The sequence below is a fragment of the Harpia harpyja genome, chromosome 21, assembly GCF_026419915.1.
Source record: "Harpia harpyja isolate bHarHar1 chromosome 21, bHarHar1 primary haplotype, whole genome shotgun sequence".
Lineage (NCBI taxonomy): Eukaryota > Metazoa > Chordata > Aves > Accipitriformes > Accipitridae > Harpia > Harpia harpyja.
The window spans coordinates 5,132,664-5,158,546 of record NC_068960.1 but is presented as its reverse complement, the minus strand read 5'-3'; the positions used below and the strand labels follow the sequence as shown (position 1 = coordinate 5,158,546).

Here is a 25,883-nt window from a genome sequence, read left to right as displayed (position 1 = left end):
TTGAAAATAAAAAACAGTCATCCAAATCCTTCTTTTTGAAAATATCTAGAAAGGCAAAACAAGCAGTCTGGATTATGACCATATACCACTGCTATTCAATAAAAGTCAGACTGCAAAGACTGCAGTAAACAAAAAGTTATCATACAACCAATTCTGATATCAGCAGCATCTAAACCATGGAAAGTTTTAAAGTTTTACAACTGCTAGTTATCTAGTATATACATTCATATTATTGCCCTTCGTTGCGTGGATTTAGAATTGCTTAATTGATTCATCGTCTCCATAAAGCAAGCAGCTAATGAAGATTTTCTTATCTCATGGAGCCAGTGCTTTTGAAAAAGAAGGATCCCAATTTGGTCTGTCCTGATGCTTTGAAGTTCTGAGCAGCAATGGTATGCTGCATAGTGACAAACGGGATATTTTAGGTGACTATAGATTTTTTTCATTAGACTTGGAGGCATAAAAGACGCAATGAAAATAAAGCAACAAGTTGGAGCTTAGTTTCAAAATTGGGGAAAGAAGACAAATCAAATGTATGGCTTGGTGAAAAAAACAGTTTTTCTATATTTTTAATCAAATGGATTTCCTATCAGTACACTGCATAATCTAAGAATTAGTTCTCCCTTTCTACATCTACTTCCTGGAAAACCCTGATAAGAGACATATTTTTAGAGCACTACTTTCTCAAATTAGCAGATTTTTTAGAGTTCTAAAATAACATTTATACAATTCGGTCAGGTATAAGAAAATGTTTTACAGAAACAAACAGTGAAGTTATATAATTGAAAGTGCAATATTCTACAGTTTCATATTGTAGGAAGGATAATGATGCCATTATTTTGTCAAAGGTATGATTAGAAAAATCCCTTTTCCATTCTATTTCCTTTTCATTTATAAATATATTTACAAGGATAGTATATATATGCTCATAAATGTACAAATATGTAGTACAATTCTTGTACTTCTTAAGGTAATGCTTAGATCTGTTAAACTTTTATGAATGGTACACACACTGCACCAGGTAATACATATTTATGAACAGTACACACATTACCAAGTAATATGCAAAGTCTTCCACAATTATCTGCAAGCCTTTAAATATCAAATGGTAGAAGGCCATGTAATGGGCTAACCTCGAATACTACAAACACTACTGTTAGAAAATGTTAAATCATTCATTGTGTTGCAAAAACCTATCCACCAAACAAAATGCCACTTTTGTGACCCCAGATATCAGAGCTGACCGGGAAATGGAGAGACTTTGCAAATAAGATTGCTCTTCAGTGCCGTGCTCAACATCCTTTTCTCAACACAAAAGAATTCCCATTCCTGGCCCTAGTGCACTTGCAACTTTATTGAACGTCATTTGAAGAAATGCTACAAACAACTAGGCTTGTGTAAATGTCCTCTTTATATGTGTTTAGTTACCTTAATTAGTTATGTAATTCTACTGAATAATTATCTGTGTGTGGAATTTGCATTAATATTTAGTATGTAACTTACCCAGGTGTTCGGGGGGGCTGTGTTGCTCCTATGCTGCTGTTCTTTGCTGATGTTCTTTTCTGCAAACAGCTGCAGCGGAGGTTTATCAATGTTTTAATAGTTTTCATAACCCCAAAGGACAACATCAACTGGCTTTTTTTTAGTTTGAGAGCAAGAAATTGATGGTCAAGAGGCCCCAGGCAATGCTATGGAGCACATTCTTTGTCATGTTCTCCTGTTATGCTGTATCTGTAGAAAACAATTAAAAATTCTCTTCACATCTCTCCCTCCTTCCCCACATTTTCTAGAGCAGGGAAAGAGAGATTCTGACTTCCAGACATGGGACTTGCTCTCACTTTTTATGTTTTAATGTTCTTCATTCCCTCTGTCCTGATCTGGAGTGTTATGAAGCACAGGATGAAAAAATCTCTTATTTTCAGCAGCTACTCTAGCAAGCATCTAAATTACTTTCTCAGGAGCTCCCAGAGTCAGAGGCTTACCTTGAGACTTCTGTTGGATGACTGGAGTCATCCAGATGGAGAACTGTGGGCATATGCAGAAAAGAGCAAGCGGCAAATGCTCAGAGCGCCCATCTCTGGATTGCTTACAGAGACACCAAAGCCATGGAGGCACAGGGAAGCATTATCAAACATGATTTAACTTCAGTTTAAAAAAGTAAGGCATGCATTGAGAGGCTTAATTTAGTTCATATTAATTTTCTTTTTAACTCAATATCCTTTCAAGGCCACAAACCATATCCTGAGGATCAGAAGTGCTCTCCAGCTAGTTAGAATGATAGAGCATTCGGTGTTGCTGAGATAATAAATTGGAAATAAGTAATAATAAAAAACATGAGAACATCACGGTGCTTTTGAAAACAAGCAATATTTCCTCTTTATTACATATATAACTATCCCTCTTCCTTGATGTCATACCTTAAATATTTCTGAATCGATTGGCCAGGTGAAGTTTACCTAGGTTACGTAGAGAACCTACTGAACAATTTTGGAATTGTTAGCAGTTATACTGGGGAATGAGTGCAGAACGTGTGCTTGGGATGCAAAACACCAGGAAATGTCATGCCTATTTTTAGGAAGAGAAAAAAGAAATATGGAAATTAAATGTCAGTCAGCTTACCTCTCATTCCTAGAAAAATACTGTAATAAGCAACCAAAGAAACTAATTCTAATCTCCTAATCAAAAAAGAAAGGTCATTTAACAACCAATATATATATGTCAGAAATGGATTGTGTTGAACCCTTCTGCAGTTTGGTACTAGGCTCTGTAGATACAAGTGGAGCAGCAGATGTCACACATCTTAATTTTGGCAAGGCTTTTGATACTCCTTGTAAGTTGCAAGAAAGTCTGGTTTGCCAGAAGTCACTAGGAGAGGGATGGAAAACTGCAACGTTGTACTTTGAGAAGAGTTATCAGCGGTTCACTGCTAAAGTGAAATAATTTGTAAGATCTGCAAGATTCCCATCCTGATATGATGAGCCAACCAGCAGTCTTGGAAGCTCTTCCTTCTGTTTTGAGTTTGCCGTGGTTAAAAGGTTAACCTTTGGAAAAAGTCAAATTTTGAGCAAAAGTATTAGCAATCTCACAACAGTCCAAACTATTGACAAAAAATTTAAATAAGCTGTTTTAAAATGTCAGTCTTTTCTAATATAAAAACCAGATACATCAAGTTGTAGTGGTCTCCATTCAGGTAAGGATGCAATGTGCAGAACGTAATAAATCCATTGCCAATATTTACTGTACTAAAGCCTCAATGCATACTAGAAAAATCTAATAATTTTTCACCTATATCTTTATACCACACTGAAAACTGTATGTCTGGCCCCTGTTATACTACATTGCATGCTAAAATCCGTCTTCTTTATATGGTTGCTGGGTGTATGGTTTATAGAAAAGTAGTTTAGTAGAAACTACTATGTTTTATGCTATGTTGACACTTGGTGAATCATGCTTCCTCCTATTTCTTATTGCAGAAATACATCTTTTGCTTGTTATTACTGAAGAATGTTTGCATGTATCCGAAGGTTTTTTAGACTTCTTAGAGACCTGCTACAACCAGAGTAATTGGAGGTAGCTATTTATCGGTACTTCTTATAGATGATAATACAGCACATAGCTGCAATTGACCACTCAGAGGTTACATTTTGTTTTCTTGAGGTCAAGATGGTGGATTATTGTTTCAAAAAGTACTGAAAATTGACATGCAGTGGCTGTAAACATACACAGTTTCCAAAGCGTTGAGATTTAAATTTGCAGAAGACTCACAGAATGTTGTCCATCTATTTCAACTGCAGATTCTTAGGACAAAAATTATGTGTAATTTCTTCTTAATACATAAAAAATACCTGTATTTTAAGAACAATAAAGGCTCTGAGTAAGCATATAATCATTAAATATTCACAGTGTACAACATTTAATGTGCACAACATTGAATATGCCAAAGAATAGTGCCATAATTATAGCTCCTGTAATAATTACATTTTATTGTGGCTTCCTTACTCTTTTTATCCCACAGTTGGTATAAGCTTTTAAGCAGATGCCTTGGCTTTGCCCTTTGCAGCTTATAGGCAGATCACTGCTGTGTTGATTCTGCAGTCATTGTCAGCTATTCAGCAATCTCATTTTTCTTTTACTGTTTTGGCAGAGATGAAATGCAAAGTTTTTAACCTTCCACTTCCCTGCTACTTCTTTGGCTGTTGGAAGCAAAGCTTACAGCTCAAATAGGAGAGCAGGCATATCCTCAACAGTAAGACATTTTTCTTCTCCCTAGAGTTCTTGAAGCAACTGTTTAAAGAATGAAACACAGTCAGTATGAGGACACAAATAAAAAGACTAGCGTAAAATATAATTTGAGTGGTGTCTTTTTTGATTAACAATAGCTTAGATTCTGTAACGCAAACCTCCAAACAGAAACTTGTCTTGTAGATACAGAATATCTTACAGATTTCTTATTATAGATATAGAATACCTATAGATAATATTCTATAGATATAGATATCTTTCCATATACCTATTCTATAGACATAGAATATGTAGAGAGGTATATTCAATATATATAGACCATATATCCTGGAATCAGAAGTTTATGTGGACCCGTATCCAGTCATGAAAAAACATCATGTAAGCATGGATCTTTCGCTCTGAGGTGATGGGAGCACTGGAATTTGTCATGAGAAGATAGATTATTATCCACGGGACTCAATGCGACGCTGTGCAAAGTACTACAGCTACGAAGAAATAAATGGGATCTGGCACGGTGTGGACATCTTTACAAAGGTTCCTCCTGAAAGACTGAAGGTTATGTAGCATTGTTCTGTTTGTCCACATCTGCCTCTGGTTTCTTCCTACAAAATCTTTTTGAATCTGCGGGACAAAATTAGCCCCACTGAGCAGAGGGTACAAATAGAAGTTCCCACAATCTTTGTGGGAATCGGATGCTGGGTTAGAGAAAAAAGCCCCAAAGAGGTACCCCGCTGCTAGAAAGCCTGCTGCCAGCGGGGCTCAGCTGAGCTGAGTTGAGTTCATCAGCTTGCAGTTATCTCCACATGAGCTGCAGGTGCTACCACTTGCTCAGCCACACAGTCAGAGGAGGTGGAGGAAGCAAGAGCTCAGAGGGTTTGGGCTGACTGCTGGAAAACAGGAGGGCAGCTCGGAGAGAGGATGGAAGGCGAGTGGGAAGTCTTCCCAGGTGTTTTATGGCTGGAGGTAGCAAAGGAGGGTAGTGGGGTTGTAGAGTTAGTGTTAAAGAAGATAAGGTTCTGTCTGATTTTTTTTTTTTAATTTTTTTTTTTATTTTTGGTGGTGATGGTGGGAAGATTTAGGGGCATAAGATTCAACTTGTGAGAGAAAAGGCCTTGTTAGTTCTGCTACTCAAAATGGCGTGTTTGTTTTCCTAGTGTCAGGTGCTGCTATACGACGCAGGCCATATTTGTACTTCTGCGGTATAGTGCAACAGAGCAGCTCTTGTTTTAATGCTGACCGGTTGGCCTCTGCACCATTTTACCTTGTCAGGTAATTTCAGTTGAACAATAAACATGCATAATTTTGCATTTGTTGGTACTACAAGTAAATGTTTGCAGAAAATAATGGGAACGTGGAAACGTTAGGCATGTAGAATTAAAATTGTGTTTCAGCAAGTGTTTTATGTCCTTTTCTTCTTAAAGTACATTCTTGGTTGAAAGCAGTCTCAAGGACCTGTTTTAAATCTACATTAAGTGGATGAAATATGGTTTAAAGCAATAAAGCATTGAAATTCAGAGCTTTGGGGTTTGCTCATCCATCTTCACAGGTCATGCTAACATTAGCCTTTACATATTGCTGCAGGCTCCCATAAGTGGGTTCACTGGCAGTTTGTCTCAGAGTTGGGACGTGTAACATAGACTGAGCAGCGTGGGCTGCATGTCTACAGAGTCACCACTGTGTCAGGGGCTGGAAGTGTGCGTAGCAGAAAATGATGATGGGGTGGAAGAGTAGGGTTTCAGGTGGCTCAGCAACATTAGTAAATCTCTAGCTGCTTTATATGGGAAAGAAAATTGTGTTTCTTAGGCAAATGCTTTATATTAATGTTGTTCTTGCCATAGAGATTACCAACAAATATTTTGATATATCCTTGAGGCATCAGAGCAGCAATAGGAATGTAGAAAAAAAAAATCCCTTATTGAAGTGTTGATTTTGGTGGAGAGTTTTTCCCTTCTGTTTCCAGTGCTATTGGAGTGAGGAGTTTCTTTAAACTGACAGTCCCTCTGCGGCTTTAGGAGAGAAGCCAGTGAGATGGTGTTAGTGGTGGTGGTGCTGCTTCTGCTCTTGCGAGGTAACTCGCGTTCTCTTCTCAAATGTTCCTTTTCAGTTGCTGCCACTGTGGAGTGAAGAGTAAAGAAAGAGGGAGGAAAAGGTACGCGTTATATTCATGACCTTTTGAGTGAAGTCATCTAAACTGAGAACGCTGAAATTATCTGTAGAGCAATATCATTAGGTCTTAAAAATTGATTCTGTGATTATAACAATCCCTGCCTTCATGTAGGCACTACTAGCTCATTTGAGGCACTGGGGAACAGAATTTAAAGTGTCTACTTCAGAAACTCAGTCTGTTGAATGAGCTGAAGGAGGAACTTCAGTACTTCAGCTGACAGAGGGATCAATCAAGAAGCAGCTCTGACACATCTCCTGAGATGTGTATCTGTGTGTTTTAGTGTGGATGTGTGCCCTCTCTTCTGCTCATTCTCATACACAAGTACTCAATTAGAAACGAGCCATTCCATGACTTTCTTTTTCCCAGTGGTCTCTTAATTTTGCAGAGAGTGTATTGAGCTGAAGTGTAGGCTTGTATGTATTGAGTAACTGTGAGCCTGCATTCCTGTGTAATTGTTTTAGCCTTAAGAAAAGTTACAATCCCTGGGTACGTGTTCAGCTTCTGTTCAGGGTTAAATACTAAGCACTTGCACAATGTGCTTTTGGTACCTCAAAACAAGGCTATTATGTGAACTTGCTTCTGTCCTTTGTATAAAGAATCTTATCAACAAATGAGAGTCTATCTTATGAAGTAGTACAAACCTGCAAGAAGCTGTCTTTGTGTTTCTTTATTATTAATAAGTTAACAAGACTTGTTGCGGATGGTAATTTTTCTGATTGTTTGACGTGATTCAGGAAGGGCTGCAGTATAACCAAATGCATGTTTTTGCTTTTAGTTTTGGGGTAAAGAATACAGGGAAGAAAACAAACAAGGAGTCTACCTAACCGTCCTGTGTGACTGTCTTGTTCCATATCTCTTATTCGTTAGCTCTGTTTTCAAGACTTCATTCTGAAGTTTGTACGTGGCTATCACTGGCCTCACTGCTCTGGCTCTCATACAACCCTTTTTTGTCATTATTTTGTACCACACTTTTATCTTAGTAGATGAGAGGTTAATTTTCACATTTGCTTTAGCAAAGTAGCCTGCAGGGTTTATTTGAGCATTGTTTCTATTTTCCATCTTCTGAGTTCAGTAACAGCAGGATTAAGGACTTGGAAGTTAAACGTAGGTGTCCTTTTAATTAAAGACATTGGCTGTCGGGGTTGTATTTTTCTTTCTCATTAGCATTCTGTTCATTCTGTTTTCTTTCCCTATCTCCCTGTTCCCTACACACTCAGCTTGTAATAAAAGTTGGTTCTTGAATGTAAAGTGTGTTAATGCACCTGGGAAAAACATGTACAGGAAGGAATTGAATTTGTTTCTATCTAACCTAGGTAAGATATAATGGAATGTTTCATTGTTTATCTTTACAGTAATAATCAAAGCATCCTTTCAACACTCACAAGGATTATTTAAGAAGAAAATTAAGTAAATGTATTATTTGTTTGTTTTCAACAGAAAAACAATCTCCTATTTTAAGTTTATACCCCTGCAGCCAAGCGATAAGGGCATTTTAATGTTTTCCTGTATCTATCTTTCCATTTTAATGTGTTGCAGGATTAGGGGATAGCTGATGCTGCCGTTACGTAAATGTGAGTGAGTAGAGATCCTCATTACAGGGTGAAGTGGATAAAAAGTGTCAGTAACTGAAGGTGATGGGACTGTTGTGTCTACTGTCCATTAAGTCAGTAATAGCACCTCTTCTCCAGATGAGGGGAATCACAGGGAGCAGCATTTTGCTGCGTTGCAGGAGCAAATCCCTAAAACCTCTGCAGCAGAAATGTCTGCAAGTAAGGAGATAAATATGTGAAGACAGATTGCAGCAAACACTTTGGGGGCATCAGAGGTTTTCTGTTCTGGTGTAACTATTATGTAGAATTACTTGCATCGGCAAGATGTTGAACATTCTGCTCACAACCCCGGGAATATAAGCTAGGCTGCAATACGCATGCGTCTTTTCCAGGATTTGTGAGTTCTTTTGCCATGTATCTCATAGCTGAGTGTTTCTTCAGCACTGAAAATAAAAATGCTCTGCAAAGCATATTGTAGCCATAAAATCAAAGAAACCGAACTGCATCTACTGACACTTCAGGGTTTCATTTGCCTGCTCAATAGGCATAGTGTTTATGGATCATCCAACAAATGTAAACAAGGCAGTCTCTCAGATGCGTACTCTCTACTGCTCTTCATTAGAGGGAATGTGTGGTGCTTATAGCTTCAGTATTGGAAGGAAGGAAGTTGAAGTTCTTTGCCTTCTATGTTACCTCCGGGACTATTTCTAAAGTAGAAGTTGCTGTCATTCTACCAGAGGACTGACAAGATTTACTACACAAGCTGTGGCCTTCTGACTTCCTTAAGCTTTACAACCAGGAGTCCTGACTATATGTCGCTGCTCCACTGCAAGGAAATTTGTGTCGTTAGACTCAGAAGTCAAACAAGCAGTAAGTCATACAAACACACCCATGTATTGATTTCAAGTAATTTAAAAATAAATGGAGTTGATAGGTTACCTATCTTCCTGGTTTTGGCAACACCACCCAAGTTGAAAGCAAAAAAAAAAAAATCTATATGGTCTGTTGCTCCTTTAATCATGCATTATTTACATTTTAGTTGGCCACTGAAGTGTTCTTTATGAGTTTTGGAGTCAAGGGCTGCAACCAGGTTTCAAATACAACATACAAATGGATCCCCAAAGGGAGCTATACTTCTGAATGTCTAAAGGCTATCTTCCAGGGCACTTCATTTTAAAAGATGCTAATGCTCACATTGAGGTTTCATAGATTCTAATATATGTAGTGTTACTTTGCCTGGGAAAGGGATGATCAAATAGTTAGGTTTAGCTATAACTGCGTTTATCTTCTCAATCTCTTACATAAACCCTCTCATAATTTCGCTTTCCACCTTTTAGAATTCTGTGGCTTTGCTACAGAACAGCTTTGTGTATGTTTGCCTCATTATTGGAAAGACATATTTCTCCTTTTCTTTTTGAAAAATTTTCAGCTTGTGTTAATTTTTTGACTAGTATTGTATACCTAACAGAACAGATAAAATGCTCTTGATAAAGCAATATTTTCCAGTTGTTTACTGTACTCTGTTTCACACAGTATTGACAGGAAATGATGTTTGGGTGGAAACCATAACATAAAATGCTGCTGTGATGTTACACAGTTTTCTTTTTATTCCAAAGTTTCCAGTGTTTGGCTTCATATGTATGTTCAACATATGGTTGAATGTGTCCAACCTGGCTTTGCTTTTATGTCACTGCATGGCCTATTTATGATAGAAAGAGGGAGTCACTGCTTCCTTTTTAATTTCTGCTGAAGTTCTGCGCATTTGGTTTTTTAACCAGTGTTTTCTTTATGTTTTATTGTCACTAACTTGAAGTGCTTTGAAATGTTTGCATTAATGGCATTAAAGAAAAGTCTGTGATTGACTGACTCAAAATTTCTTCCGCTGTATTTTCAATAATAACCAGGATTTTACGGAGTCCGTGGTAGATGTGTTTGTTACTAAATGCATCTGTATTCACTATGAGGGGATTCTGCTGAAAGAAGTAGTGCAACACCATGAGTTACTAGAGCATTGCTTTCCAAACACCAGTCCTCACCTGTCCGGTGTGTATAGTTCAGGCGATGTTAAAGCACTTGAAAATTGGAAAGCAAGAAGTTGCTTTGCCTAAAGTTGTAATGAAATGCCTGCCAGTCAAACTGAAATGCGGGGGGGGGGGGGGGGGGGGGAGTAAAGAGTATTAAGATTTAGTACTTATGTAATCCTCTACATCTTTTGAGTGCTAGAGGTATTAACTATTTAAACCTCTAGATAATTTTTTCAGCATTAAAAGAAATACATACCCGTATTATCCTTTTTCTCTCTTGGCAAAACATAGAGACCAAAAGGCTAAATAACTCACACAAGGCTATGTATCACTGGCAAAACCTGGATGTACTTGGCTCCTGGACCTGTGCTCAATTTGTGCTGTGTAACAAGAGTATATGTCTTAATGGTGTGTGAGTAGAAATAACTACACAAAATTCCTATTTTGACATAGACAGCAAACCTAAGATACTGTGTAATAACACTGTACAATGAATTTGCAGCAGTAACACAACTGCTAGTCTCAGCAAACTGCAGTACTGTACATAGATACCATTAGCTGTTGTATTGATCCAGGCCACTAAATCTTTAATTATCTTTCATAGTAAAACTTGTTTAAATAAATTGCTCTATTGCTACCCAGTACGGCTGCTTTTTGTACAGATGGCAGCTGCTGAGGTTGATGCATGGGTCATTTGCCACTTTTTATCATATCCATGCTCTTCGTTTAAAGATTTGGTATTATTAAAAGGAGAAGTAATGCATCTGAAAACTAATGGACTACTAGACTGTTAGTTTTGGAGTGTAACACTCCCTACTACTCCTCAAAACAAGTGTGTAATAAGTTATGTCTGTACAAATTTTCCTCTCCCTTGAAACTCTCCCATTTATTTCAACATACTTGAATTTTGGGTCACCTAAAGGAGTTGAGTAGCTAATTCAGTACTGTTCTTCTCACTTGTAGGACTAGTGTGGTAAGTTTGGATGTAGTGTTTGTAAGATGGATATATATTTTTCTGGCACTAGAAGAAAAACAAAGCCTTTGGCTCATGTGATAATAAACAGTCCTTGCAGGTGCTGTCCTCTTGAGGTCTTCCACATGTGTGGGGCTGTTTCATCTTCACTGATACGCAGCTGCCATGAGGTTTCATGATTACAGCCAGACTATTTCTGTCAATGCTCTGTGTACTCAGTGTATCAGTTTTAGCTATACTCATGTGCATGTATTTAGCTGCTGAAGAAGGACTTGTTTCAACTGAGAAAACCAACCAAATGTATTAGAGATTTGCATTGACCTGAGATTTGAAATTTTATTTCCAAACTGTGTGGATACTTCAGTTGTTCTGATACAGATTTTTTGAGTCCCTGAGACTAGGTATGCTTATACAGCAACAACTGTGCCAAATTTTATTGTCAGCTACACCTATGTGAAAATGGAGATGGTTTTGAATGAGGTATGTGTGGAATCAGGAATAAAATGGCAGAGATGGTGCTGAGGAAGATTCAGGAACATGAATAAACAGAGGTTGAGAGCATCCAGGTAGGCACAGTTGTGGCATGTCTAAATGTATCTGTTAAATATGCTGTTAAGAGGTTGAAGTTTTCTTTGTCACTGTTGTATAATCAATTATCTCTTCAGTGCATTGCCCTGTGACAGGGCCGTGCCGCTGCTCATTTGTTTTATAGTTAGTGCAGTTCACAGTCATGCCTTGCATTCTTTTTTATTCTGTAGTATATATCTTAGTGAAATAATGGGATGAAGATACAATATTCAACAGGAAGCTCTTTAATACTTGACTACAAACCACTATACCACATACCATTATGCTGACATGTTTTATCAGAAGTGAAGATATAATTTGATAACAGAAGTTTTCCTTTCACAGTGAAGGAAAGGGGGGAAAAAAAAAAAAATCAGTGTTTAAAAAAACTACAGCACCTTTAATAATCAATTCAGGAGAAATATCATAAAGTGGAGCAATATTCATGTCTGTCTATCTGAAAATTGAACTATAAAATCCCAAATGATTACAAATAGTCTTTGTGCTTGCTTTCAGTGAAGTCGGCCAGCTGTGTAGATCAACAACCTATGATATATTTTAACTGCAATGTTTTGTTTAAATAACCCATTTATATTAAAAAAATTCCACTATTCTTCTTTCTAGTGGTTGCTAGCTATGTCCATAGCAACAGATAGTGATGTCACAAGTGGAGTTCAATGTGTTGATTATACGATGAACTGGAGAGAGAAGAAAATAGATGGTCTGTTTACAAAAGTCTTGAATGCAGTAAGAGTTTTATAAGAGGAGGAGACTGGAGAAAATTGACTTTATTTTATTCCAAGCCTTTGGTTTCTGTTGTTGACTGAGTTGTATATTTTGTCTTGATAGTCTGAATTTTTCTTCTAGTTTGAGGACTGCTGTTGCTGGAGTAGCACATCCAGGCACACGTCAGTGTGGCGCAGTAAGATAACACCCAAGAGCTGTGATTTAAGCACATATAGGTACTTCTATCAGCTGTACCAAGTCTTGTTGCTTAAAATGTAATAATAATTTAAAAAAAAAACAAAACCAAAGGAGTAGAGTTATGTGGTAATAATTAAGTTGCATTAAATAAGAATTGAAGCTGCTGAAAACCTGGGAGGAGAAAAAGAACATTTTAACATAAGTAGCACACTTATGAATATTATTCCTTAGTTCGTTGCTGTAATTGCTTGCTTCTGGATTGGTAGCATTGTCTCTCACTGCAAACATCTCTTTCCTGCTCAGTTATGTAGTGATTATCTTGGGTTTTGTTTTGTGGGATTTTTTTAAACTCTAGGCCAGTAATTGCTTGATTTGAGCATGATTTTAAATATATACTTGGGATAATTCATCTGAGCATCCTCTCTGGGAGCCCCTATCTCCAAAGACTGAAAATAAGCTTTTGCGAGGGCAAACTGCTAAGATTTTTATCACAAGACTCAATATTTGATGATTCTGCTTAAATCTGAGATACCTTTTTGTAACAGTCCTGTACATATATGAAGACACTTGTGACAACTTTTTTGGGTTTTTTGAGTATTCTCCTGCATGTCACATTTTCTAGATTAATCTTTGGGGTTGGATGGGGCGGGGGGGGGGGGGGGGAGTGGATGGTTCTGGTGTGGTTTTGGGGTTTTATTCTTCTTGACTATCCCACATGCTTAAATCTGATAGCCAAAACTGAGTGAAGGTCACACTGTGTGAGAAACAGGGTTATTTCTTAAATTTTCTAATGATACTGCTGTTTGCACACCCTCTTGTGAGGTTTGCTTGTTTTGCAGTCAATGATTCCTTCTCAAATACAGTGTTTTGAACTTGCTCATTGAACTGCGAACCTCAGTCTTGTGGAGAGGCTTGAACAGGTCTTCTGTATTTGAAATTCTAATTCTGTCTTCCAGAGTCTTTGGGACTTTATCTGCAGATTTAGTAAGTGAAATCTGTATTCAGTCAACAAACAACAATGAAAACATTAAATAATGCCAGGCCAAAGACAGACCCTGTGGGTTTCTACCTGGTATAGCTTTCCAGTCAGGTAGTGGATCACTGACGATTTGTCAGGTACTGTTTTCCATCCACTTCTGTTCCAGCCTTACACTCACTTTACACAGAACAAGTTTTGTGTAATGTGTTCATGAACAAACGTGGGGAATAATGTTTGTAGCCTTACTAAACCAAGACCTTGCACGCTCCAAAACTAGTGCTAGAGACTAAGGAAGCCAAGCTTAAAACATGGAAATTCTGCCCCTTCTCTCATTTCCTCCTGGAAATATATCTGCTAAACCTGTCAATAGCTAGTCTTCCTTCATTTCACGACTGTATTCAACCTCTGCCTGGCAATTAGGACTGCCTTGGTTATTCTTGTGTAACCTTGGCACCCTTTCATCACTAGAAATCCCAGTCACTTCCCACAAGCACATGTTGTGCCATGGCATAGCTAGAGAAGCAATAGTATAAACTAGCACTGATTGTAAAATCAATGCATTAATTTGTGTAGTTATACTTGGTATTCAGCGGCTGTGTAAGTATAAAATTTTTATTAATAGGTGGTTGTTTTGCGGTAACAATATACCTGGACCCTGAATAATATTTTGTGAAACTGGCACCCAGTCACAGGTCTTAGTGTTTTGTTGCTATGGCCATGTTGCTCTGTAGCACATACACTAATATTTTGTGCTGTGATTAAGTCCTGAAAAACATGGACTGTTTGTGGAAGACATGTATTTAAATAATGTTGATTAATAATTCCCCATCAGAATTGGAAGACACATGGGTGGTGAAATGCTCACTCTGTTAAGCCATGCATGCACTACTCTGAGTCAGGATTTCACTTGAACAGCTGTGGTTTTGACTGCGATGTATCTGTATGTTTTTCCAAAAGGGGAAATCCATGGGGGAAGTCCTTCACTAATTATGTTGTTATTACTCCATAATCTCCCTTTTCTATTAACAACACTGTTACTGTGTGGTGTCAGGCTCATGGAGAAAGATTGGTGCTTGCTGTGTCATGTGGACAAGTTTTTAGAAGGGGAAGAGAGGTTTTCTAGTAAAAAATATCTTGTAAAGGGGGATTGATATTCGTGTTAGCTGGAGATAATATTGGAAAAGAAGCTTTATGAAGGCCTTTGTACTAAAATATTGCACGCTGGTTCATGAGCAGATGGCAGCCTGCTAAGAGAAAGCCTAATCAGGTTACCCTGATTTTCATTTTATGGTGTTTTTATAACCTAGTATTATCTATTTATTGTGTAATCTGGTAGACTAATAACCTAACAAATATCTAACTTTGGGGAATTATCCACTTGTAGAGTAGATTTTGGTACTTCCACATAAAAAACATTATAATGGAAATCCACCTATTTAAGATACTGAAGAGTTCGTTTGCAGCATTTTAATAAATGATGCAATTTTCAGTGCAGGAAAAATGCATTTAACTCCAAAAACTTTGTCTTAAATGCCTTAATAATGGTATCCCCTTTGGAAAATTCCCTTTACTTCTAAAGGCCTGATTCATGTTCCGCTGATGTTAACACAATAACTTCCATAAGCTTTAGATCAAATCTAGATATTATTTGCACCAGATTTTTTTACAGTATTTTGACAATTTGGAAGGCTGCAATTAAAAATCCCAGAGCGTATCTAAGTGCTAAATTCTGGCTGCAATAAACGGAAGTGATGAAAACCTCATTAGGTGCCCGTTTACATGTTCAGATACTCAGAAGACCTGGGTATATAAAATGACTTGTCTCCATCATTACTGCCTTTTCCCATCCTGCCAGACCATAGTCTTTGTTTAGGCAGCATGTCAGGAACACAGCTTGTAGTTTCAAAGACCCAACTCGCCTTTCCTTTCAGATCAATCTGTTCTAGTCTCTGGCTGCTTTTGTGGTAAAGGTATCACTGACATGCCTGTAGGACATCATAATACTGAATCTGCCGTTATAACTGCTTACTACTCACAGACATGTATGTTGCTGTTTGTATATTGGCTGCTGTTCCCTACAGGCTTCCACTGAGCTCCAGAGAAATTTGAAAAAATTCTTCTATTAAAATGTATGATTTAAAATGTTCCTTTCCCTATGCTTAAGGAATCCCAAAGGATCAGTCTGCTGAGTTTACTTGCTGGTTGCTCCTGTCTTGAAAATGTTAGATTGAGTTAAGTTCGATATTGCTTTAAAAAAACCCAATATTTATATTTTTCACGAATTCTGTGCTGGGTATGAATTACTGACAGGTCCATTCCATCTGCTGCAGTCGTCTTCCTCAAATATGCTGGTAAACTGAGCAGCCGGGAATCAGATTTTCCTTGGAACATTAGTGTGGTGCTGTCATAATTTAAAAGTTATATCAGACAATGAAAACAAACAATAAACCCAGGAAAACATGTTAAGCCAATTTTAGGGCATTCTGTGCAGCTGTTGTGCAAAAAGTGGCTGCAACCCTGGTAAGGGCTGGGGCATGAATCGTCAGATGGTTTAGAAACATTGGAATTAATGAGTCCTTAAAATGGGACTAATTGATTTTCCTGATGCACAAGGCTCATGCTTGATCTCAATAAAACTCCCAGAGTCTGCAGCGTGTAAGGCTTGTGTCTTGTTCTATACCTGTCTGTTACTTAATGAAATTGAAACGTTCTATTTTTCAGAGAATTATTAAGATATCAATAACTCATTTGGGGGTTTCTATTTTAACATTAATTTGACTATGTAATTGATGACCCCAAAGAGTTGTCTTCAGTAGTTTCTTTGTTTTCTAATTCTTTTTTCTATACAAATTAACATCAAACTTTTCACATTGTTTTGAACATGGAATTTATAATATTTAGCCTTTCTGCACTGATCTTTTTAGATTCAAATATACTTATATTCATTTTATCTTTAATATTTACTTACATTTCACTCACAAATGTTACATTTTGCTCACATTCCAATAAATATTTGTGTATTATAATTTTAAAAAAATCTTCAATTTGAACAATTTTCTTAATGAAAGTATCTTAACTCCCTTTGCTCTTGATTAGTATATGATGAGTATAATGGTTTAATTGTCAGAATTTCCAGCCAGTTTAATACAGATAGTAGCAGTGTGCATCTCGCCCATATTCAAGGATCACCTTTAAAAATTTGGGTACAGTTGCAGCTGACATCAAAGCAGTCTGAAATATATTTCAGTATTTTCAATGTTTTAATGCTGCTTTCTTTAAAACTAAAGTAGAAATGAATGTAAATGTCATTGTCTTTTAATATTCAATTATTAGCACTTCATTGGAATTTTATCTTTATTTGCTTTATCAAATGTCATATTAATTGCATTTTATATCCCCACTCTGTAAATCTATCACAGTTTCCTTCATTAATTTTCTAAGTCAACTAAGCTAGTACAGGTTCATTGAATAAAGCAAAAAATCATACTGTGTTTTTTTTTTTTAGTAGTTTCCGTAATAAAAACTGTCAATAAAGGTAACGTAAACAGGATCTTTAGCTGATGTGCGATGACTGATTTCAGAGCTGAAAATATAGCTTTATATTTTTCAGGAGGTTTTTATTTATTGGTGTCTACTGATAGCTTTACAGAAGTTCAGTGTTCTTTGTATCCACATTAGAAAACTGAAGTGATATCAATAAAATGCACGCAGCCTTTGAAAACTGCTATGTTCTCACTAATTTTCTATGCTCCCTCCTATGTATAAAAACTAGTATGCTACAGTAGGAATGTGTGATAGCCCCTATTGCTTTTAAATGCTTTTTCAAAAGCAAAATAGTTGTGAATTATTAATATTAACCACACCATGTCAAAACAGGAGGAAGAAATGCAGGAGTGTTCATTGATTGATTAGTGTACAAATACTTTGACTTAGCACTGACTCTTTTTGAGGCCTATTGATGTATGAACTTGTTTCATCCAGTATAATAATTTTATATGTTGTTTCAACCTCATGCTCAAGGATATGACTAATAGCACAGCCGAACTCAATGGGGCTTCTCATCAAGTAATATAAGTGAAGGTAGGAGTTTCTTGCTCCAAGTTTTGCATTCAGATTTCCAAGTTTGTGCCTGTCCCAGTCTGTATTAGTGTCAGCTCTTTGCTCCACAGGCTTTCTCTGGAACTTTACGTGTTCTTTTATTCTTATCTGGTTTTTGAGCTTCCTGTGTCCTGTTCAGTTAAGCCCTTAAATTTTACATGTCCTGTTCAGTCAAGCCCTTAAATTTTTACATGTTGTCTCTAGATTAAACCTTTATCTTTTATAGTCAAGAAAAGACCATGGAAGAATGTAAAATGTGAACTAACCAACCCTATTGCAGTGCAAATGGGTAATGGTGCCTACAAGGGAGTTTGTAGAGACATTTGTTATATAGCAGCCCTAAGCAAGAATAGACTTGTGTTATACAATGACATTTATTGACTTCTTCAGGCCTACACCAGTGTTAACTACAGGGTTGTGCTTTCCTACCTGCTTTAGATAAAATGAAAACTCTTCCTTCCCTATCTACACACAAATCATCTGTGTATATCAGTTAGGCTCTATCTTGCCAGTGTTCTTGTCTGTGATGCTGAGATAAGTAGTGATGCCATAAATACAGAAAGTCTACCTTCTGAGGTTCTGCTGCCTTTGATTTTTACTTACTTTTTATTCACTAAACTATGTGTTGTTATTCCCTGAGTGTCAGTCTTTAATAAGCTAGCTCTCACTTGTTGAGAAGGTTTTCAATAAAACTGACTTTGCAGCATACTGCCAGGACTGTCGTCAACCTATATGATGCAGTTTGCAGGCTATCGGTCTCTGTTGTCATTTGCCATTTCTTGTGTAACTTCTTATTGCCATTCAAACTGTTCTAGCTTCACATGTTGTAGCTTTCTGCATGTCACCATAAGCATCTTACATGATCTAAACAGAAAAGGCCTAGAGGCATCAAAGATCTTAAGTATTACTCGTGAATGTGTTTGAAATCAGGCTGGTCTTGATTCCCCAACATCTTGATTTAGATGACCAATGAATATATATCAGTCTGTCAAGTCTGAGGTGTTGTATGGTTTTTGCCTACTGGATAACATTCTTCTGGTTTCAGCGCGATCTTTCTCTTTCCTAAATAGAGCCATCACACTGGAGAATCAGCTGGTCGTCCTTGCAACATCAGTGACCGATGCAGGAGGCTACTATGTCCAGGCGGTCAATGAAAAGAATGGGGAGAACAAGACAAGTCCGTTTATTCATCTCAGCGTAGCAAGTGAGTATTCAAATTCTGGATAATATGCTGTCATACTGAGATTGCAGACAGTATTCATAAAAGTCTGCCTTAATAAAAAGAGCCTTGCTTACAAAGGACTGGATCTTTAATGGAGGTCAGCTTTTCCGCTTGGTTTGGAGCACACTGAACACCTTGTGCAATAAGAGGGACCTAAGAGACTGTACGCCCTCGACAAATCACCCTCAAAGCCTTTTGTCTGGTGCTTTATTTTGTGCAAAGCAGGTACATGATATCCCTCGCTGTTTGTTGTGAAGTTGTGATCATAATTTCTTTTTAATGCAGGGGTTTATAATGTATTGTTTTCCATCGTGCGTAGGTAAACAAGTCACTCTTCTGAGTGCAATTTTATTAATGAGTCTATTCCCAGTCTATGGCATTATTTTTACCTGGAGTTATCACAGGGTCCCAGGGAACATGCATTTCATTGTTATTACTTGTTATTTTACATTGCGCAAATTGTATTAACACCTGCCATTGCAGAGGTATTCCATGAGCAGATTTTACAGCAAAGGGGAGGGAAAAGCAGCAGAGCCACAGGGTCAGGAAGATGACTGCACACTAAATATACCAACATGCACATTCAGCAAAAATATGCATGTGTAAACTATTGTGAAACACTTAGTAAATGTGTTTGTATGAAAAATTAATATTGTAATTATGTAGAATGGTTTGACTCCTTTTCTGAGGGCATTTGGTAAAGGTGTTTTTAATGTAGCAGTGATACAGGGAGTATGTTAGTCTGTTGTACGAGTGTGGACTTTTCTATTTTTGACTCTACGTAGAGACAAGGAAGAGATGACTGGGTAAATTGTTGATGACATGAGCAGCTTTTCTGACAGGCTACTCTTACAGTTTGGGTTTCTAGAAGATGCAAGACTTTTAGCTCTTGATCAGTTGGCATGATGAGGTGCCCAAGATCTCTTGATCTTGGATACCATTAGATTTGAGACGATCCCTATAGCTTGTTTCCTTACAACCGCAAAACTTGGGAGTCTGTGTTTCTGAGCGGGGAAACTGGAAAATTGCTTCCAGAAATATGCTTAGGTTTGTTTGTCAGAAGTTCAACAAAAACATTACGTTCCTGTGCAACATTTAATTTGAAGAAAATATGATTTTTCTGCTAAAATTCCTAATCAGATTTCAAGGAAAGCTGTTCTTACACAAAGAATGGAAGCCCTGTTAGTGGGCTTTTAGGAGTCAGTGAAGGCAGAAGCTGTATGGTGTAACAGACAGCAGAAGAGACAAACCTGTGTTTTCTTCCCAGATATGTTTATAAACTAAATGAACTTCTCAGAGGTTTATGTGTATCTTTCTGAAGTGGAAATAATATTCCAAATCCACCTGTGAATTCTGGCTGTACTGTGGTGTGTAGATTGTAAACATTATTATTTCTGACAGTATAAAGAGGTTTGCTAACACTTTAGTAATTTCATTTTTAAAGGAAATTTGTATTGTTTGTATTTTGTGACCAATAATGTACTTCCCACTTTAATTTCATATCTTAATTAATGCTAGAAATAGTCTGTGATCATGCATGCATAACAAGTGCTATGCAAAGCAGAAGGTAATACGGGCATATGGAAAAGAAAACACTTCAAAATGCATACAGACTTGATACTGTGAATGCAAAGTCTATCTGGAATGTGAAAAATAGGAAAGATTAAATGGATAAAAGAAAATGAAGAATGAAGCAAGATGGAAAGCCAAAAATGGATTTGCTTGTTAAAATGAATATTAGCCAATGAGGTTTTTAAATTGTCGTCTTGATATCCAGAATTATTAATGCTGTGTGTGTTGAAGAAAGGCCCTGGCCGAAAGGCATTACAGTGTCTGTAAAGAAAATGATATTAACATGGTCATTCTGAACTTTGATCTGAGGAAGAAACATATGTGGTACATTAGACAGAAGTGAATAAACCTTTTTGGTCGGGTAACAGAAAATAATCAGGCAAAAATATAGTCCTGAGGCAATATGCAGAGAATAGTTGCAGAAAAATGATGTCTTTTGGAAGGGTAATAAAGAATTCCAGCAAGTGGTTGGAAACAGATTGTAAAAGGTACATCCGGGTATGGAAGATATTGCACTGAATTGTCACTGAATCTTATCAGGTGTTAAGAGTGATGACACTTGTCATTTTCCATTAGGACATGTATAAAATTTAAAAACAATTTAATCAAAATCAAATAAACCACAAGTAATGGGGAATATCTAATCTCTGTGTGAGTAGATAACATATTAATTATTGAGTACAACCTTGCTACATGACTCAGCATGCAGCCAGCGTATTGCCACTTTTATTGAGGGCAAAAGGAAGAAAAAACATAGATAATTCCCAGGGCAGTCATCCACTGAGAACCATGTTAGATATGCATAGCTTGTTAGTCCTTGAAGGATATCAGTGTCAGACTTGCTCCAGCCTATAGGAAAAGGACATTTGCAGAATCAGTCTAACAACTGAGAAAGCTGTAAGCTGTCCTGTTCTGGTCCAAAATAGAAGAGTGACAGTAGGAGAAAGGTATAGCCCTGGGGTAAACAGAAGATGAGTTATAGGGCCTTATATTGCAGATTAAAGTTAATGCCTTGAATTGGCTGGAAGTAAATGGAGTTTGAGTGACATCTGGAACATATACTAAACCGTCCTTCAATTAATAACTATATTTGATACATGTTGAATAAGAAGATTTGAGGATGTTGAACATGTTTCAAAAATACAGTCTAAAAGCTCCAGTCACGATGAATTCTCTAGTAGGGCTCTGAGTATTTAAAGGTAAAGACTCTTTGTTTCTTGTCAGTCTAACCTATAGCTCACTAAGTGCCAAACAGCATGAAGTCGTACATCCAGCCATCACCCCCTGATTACAAATGTAATGCATGGAAGTTGGAAAATAGCTTCAAAAGAAAGCCTTCTGGCTTGTCGGTGTTGCTTCTGCTGTGCTTGGCTTTGCTTTTCTCTACATTCTGAGGTTGGTCAGACATTGAAAACGTAGGAATGAGAATGCCTGGGTTTAATGAAAATTAAGAGATCTTTAGGACACGTTGGTGTTTTCAGATACATATCCAGTACGTGTTACTGTGACAGTTCATTCCTTACATCTTTAGTGCAAAGTATATTTATTAGCCAACAGATACGGTTGCTCTTTCAGAAGATCCAAATATGAGCAGTATTTTTCCTTAACAGCTGAGTTCCTAGCTTCATTAAACAGTGGTGTTCTGCATGCCTGCCCTCTAAAACCATGTGTCTTAATTTGAATGTCCAGGTCACAGCATAAGGTCCAGTACAACTATGCTTGAATACAATGGTCATTTCTTTCAAGTAGATATGTTTCCACTGATTTCAAGAGGATTAGATCATCTCTGAGGTGACAGGCTCTGGTGAAACAAAAATTATGTCCAACAGGCAGCATATGGGGAATAACATCATATCTGAAATTAGTATGAGATGTCATAAATTAGTCCTAAATTTAACATGTCTTAAAATCAGTTGAACTGTATACCAAGCTAATGAAAATCTTGCCCCCCTCCCCCCTTTTTTTTTTTAACCATCTGTCCCAGCTTTCGTGTAAATAACACAAAATTTTGGCTAGGAAAATTGGAAAGTCTGAAAGTCAAGAGTTTGGCAACAGAAATGGTAACAAAACTGTTTGCTTTTTGACTCAAATACATTCAATCCCTGTTGAAAATTCACTATTACTGTTTTGGAGGATTTCAGTATTAACTGCATTGCTGGAACTTCCCAACTTAACCAGAGAGGTGTGAGAGTTAATATGTCACTGGGCTGTCACAAGCTTCTTAGATGTAAATATTACTTTTCAACAAAAACAGTTGGGAAATCCTTAATGTTCTTTCCTGTTTCCATCTAATCAACAATAAATTTGATGATAATATCTTAAACGGATCCTTAATTCTTTAGGCTTTATTCTTTCGTGCCCATTCTCCCGCAGACAGACCTATGCAGATGGTCAGATCTCTTCCTAAAGACTCTGGCTTGTCAGGGGGTAAAGTGACATGCTTTTCATCTTACTAGTGTTGGCAGGACACTTAAAGATCAAAGTGTTCATAAAGTAAGGCCATCATAAAAGTCTTATTTCCTTTGAGGCCATACTCTGTATCAGCTAAATTTCTCTGAAACTCTGCACCAAACCTCTTATGGTTGTAGTATGGAACTTAAAACAAACAAACAAAAAAACCCCCCAAAACCCCCAAACACCTGATACCTGGTACCTTGCTGTAGGCTGTGCCATTTATGCATGAAGGTGTTTTTTGGAGGAAAGAGGAGGCAGGTGTGTTAAGAGCTTCTTAATAAAACCGTAAGGATTTCTAATATATAAGTCCAGAGTTTAAGAAGTGGGGTTTTTTTAGAGGGAGTAAAAAAAAAAAAGCTCCCTATGAACCTTTTTTATCGTGGTAAGGAGCTGGCTGAAGTATTCACCACGATGTACGCAATGTGTGTCCTTGTTACTTTATTACATAATGATGTGGCAAGACTCTGGTGCTGCTTTAGAAGAAGTTCAAAAAGCCCTGCTGAAATTTTTCTATTATTAATTTCAATGCAGTCCTGTAGATGTAAGCTGCGTTGGCCCAGTCTTAGAAACTTTTAACACTGTACGCTGCTATTTCAGACCTTAGTTGAAGCATTTTATGAAAAATTTGAGAAAGGGTCTCCAGTAAATGATTTAAATGCCAAGTTTGCAAAAGGTGGGTATGTGTAAGCTGTTCTGACAGCTTAGATACTCCTGCTTCAATTGGTTTTGCAGCGCTAATCATCTGGAACTGCGATTCAGGGCCTCGCTTCTGGACCTTCTTGTTAAGCTGTGAAATATTGAGGTACATGTCGCTTCAATAGATTTATTAGTAAATTAGATAGTCTTGAGACCTATTCATGACACTAGGAGATACAGAGTGTTCTGCAGACTGACGTCTTTTTCTGATGCAGGCTTTGTAAAAACAGAAAACAAGATTGATGAAAATTTTAAAAACCTTGCCAGCCAGCATTTCTGAAGAGTCAAAGATAATAAAGCTGATTATTGTTTAATAAAGATAAATTTTTCCCTTGAGCACTGGCAATGCTTAAAAAAAAAAAGTGTCTTAAAAAAAAAAAGAAGTTGGGGACTGAAAATTAAACTCCTGGCTTGGTTGCATTGCAATTAATTTAAAATACGAGGGTGTCATGTTGTTCTGCCCAGCTTCCACTTGCAACAAGAAGAATTTTATTCCGCTACGGCAGACATTAACATGAGGCTAAACAGACCCTGTTTGTCTCTGGTTGGCACCTATTTTGTTTTTCAGTGTAATGTATCAGAACATAAATTTTACAGAAGGGAAGAGTCGTATTTCAGACTTGCAGGGTACGGATTTTGCACTGAAAGTTTTTGTTTGTTTTTCTGTTATAAAGAAAGGTTCTTATGATAGCACAAGATGTTTAGGTCACTTTCAGTGTCTGTAAAAATGAAATATTCTTTACATTGTTAGGAAAGAAATTGGGGGGAAAAAATGGTATACTACCTGTCGGTGTATTTGGTAGAATATTACTTTAGACATCCTTCTGTCAGGTTTGTTAAGAAGACAAGTTTTCAGAAGATTCTGAGCAGACATTTTTCTCTTTGGAACAGAGCATTTCACCAACATAATTCTTCATATTAACCATCAAGGTTTGTTCAAGTCAGCAGATGTTGAGGATCCTTCATGGATACGTTTCAAGCACACTGCTGCATGAATTTTTCATAGCTAGTTCCAGCTTTCAGGTGTAGGCAGGAAAAAAAAAAAAAAAGGAAAGGGCTGGCACCCCCAGGGAATAGATATTTCTATTCTGAGGTCAAATTCACGCAAGCTATATAAACTTGTCAAACTGTTTTTAGTTCATGCCAAGGGAATTTATTTTGCTTAGCCTCTCTGGGTCAGTGCTGTTGAGGTGAAATTAGTGCTTCAATGATGCTTTGGGTTTTTTGCCTTTTTTTTTGTTTGTTTTGGGGTTTTTTTGCAAGGAAGAAGAAGGAACATGGGATGAAATGAAATGAAATGAAATTGCATTTCTGTGCCGTGATTGTACATGATCGCCTGAGGTTCTGACCAAATACTGGCGAAGTCCAATGTAGCACAGCTCAGCTTTCTCTGCAGTGGTTTTAAGTCACTCTTTGAAATAATGACATTTCTTTCCTTCCCCATTTTCTACACAGACTTTGCTTTCTCTTTGTCAAGCAGAATTTCCAGGAAGGAGACCCTAGTGGTTGTGTCATGGGTGGTTTTATGAGTAAATATGTGCCATTCGCTTTGATGGTCACTTAACATTCTTTTGTTATCCAAAAAGTTAATTTGAACGAGACTGTAAAAGTGTTCAGGATTTAAAACTGAACCTTAAGGATAAATTCTGTGTAAATGCCATCTTTAATACCCTGGTAAAATACTTTCTGTCTTAATGCTTTTTATTCAGTTGTAGCACCAATCTGCTCCAATACTAAAGGGTGTACAATTTTAAATGTGGATCTTTGTTTCTTGTTATTTTGAGAATAGATTGAGTACAACTTAACCATGCTTATGAGATATATGTATGTATATATTTAAGTCAAATGCATTTTAGTAACAATTATAGCTATAACAAAAAGAATTAAATTGAGTTAGTGTTAAAGATTTGGTTTTGATATATTGGAACAAATGTTAGTTTAACCTTTATCCAGAGCTAGGAATTTCAGTGCAAGCTGATATTCTCAATGGTTTACGCTATTATCTACTGCAAAGGTGATACTTGTATTGCAATGTAGAATCATTTTATATACACTGCAAAGAAATAACAGATGTTCAGGATTTATCAGCATTCTTGGACTCCAAATTTCATTGTTGGTGCCTTTTTTTTTTTTTTTTTAAAGCTTCAGCCAGATCTTTTCCATAATTATTTTTCTTCTGATATAGAGGGAAACCTGTGGTTAAAACGATAGATTGCTAAACTGCAGGAATAATAAAGATGAGCCAAGAAACCTCTGTGACAGCTTGAGCTACTCTTTGGCTTTACCCAAATAGTCTATTGGTGCTTTTTCTGATAGATAGCAGAAATATTGGTTGGTCTCCAATTTCTTCTTCCTCTGGAGTATTTTTGATAATACTTATTGCCACACATGGTGCACTTTTCCATCTGCTGCAGC

General features: G+C 37.1%; 1 protein-coding gene across 5 annotated transcripts in view; it reads left to right on the top strand.

Annotated features, from left to right (window-relative positions):
• The window catches only part of SDK1 (sidekick cell adhesion molecule 1), a 419,217-nt gene that overhangs the window by 185,361 nt on the left and 207,973 nt on the right, over positions 1-25,883 (top strand). For all 5 annotated transcript variants that reach the window (XM_052772288.1, XM_052772287.1, XM_052772289.1 and 2 more), the window contains one exon: positions 18,595-18,728. In XM_052772288.1, coding sequence (XP_052628248.1) covers positions 18,595-18,728 — 134 coding nt within the window. The remainder of the gene's footprint in view (positions 1-18,594; positions 18,729-25,883) is intronic.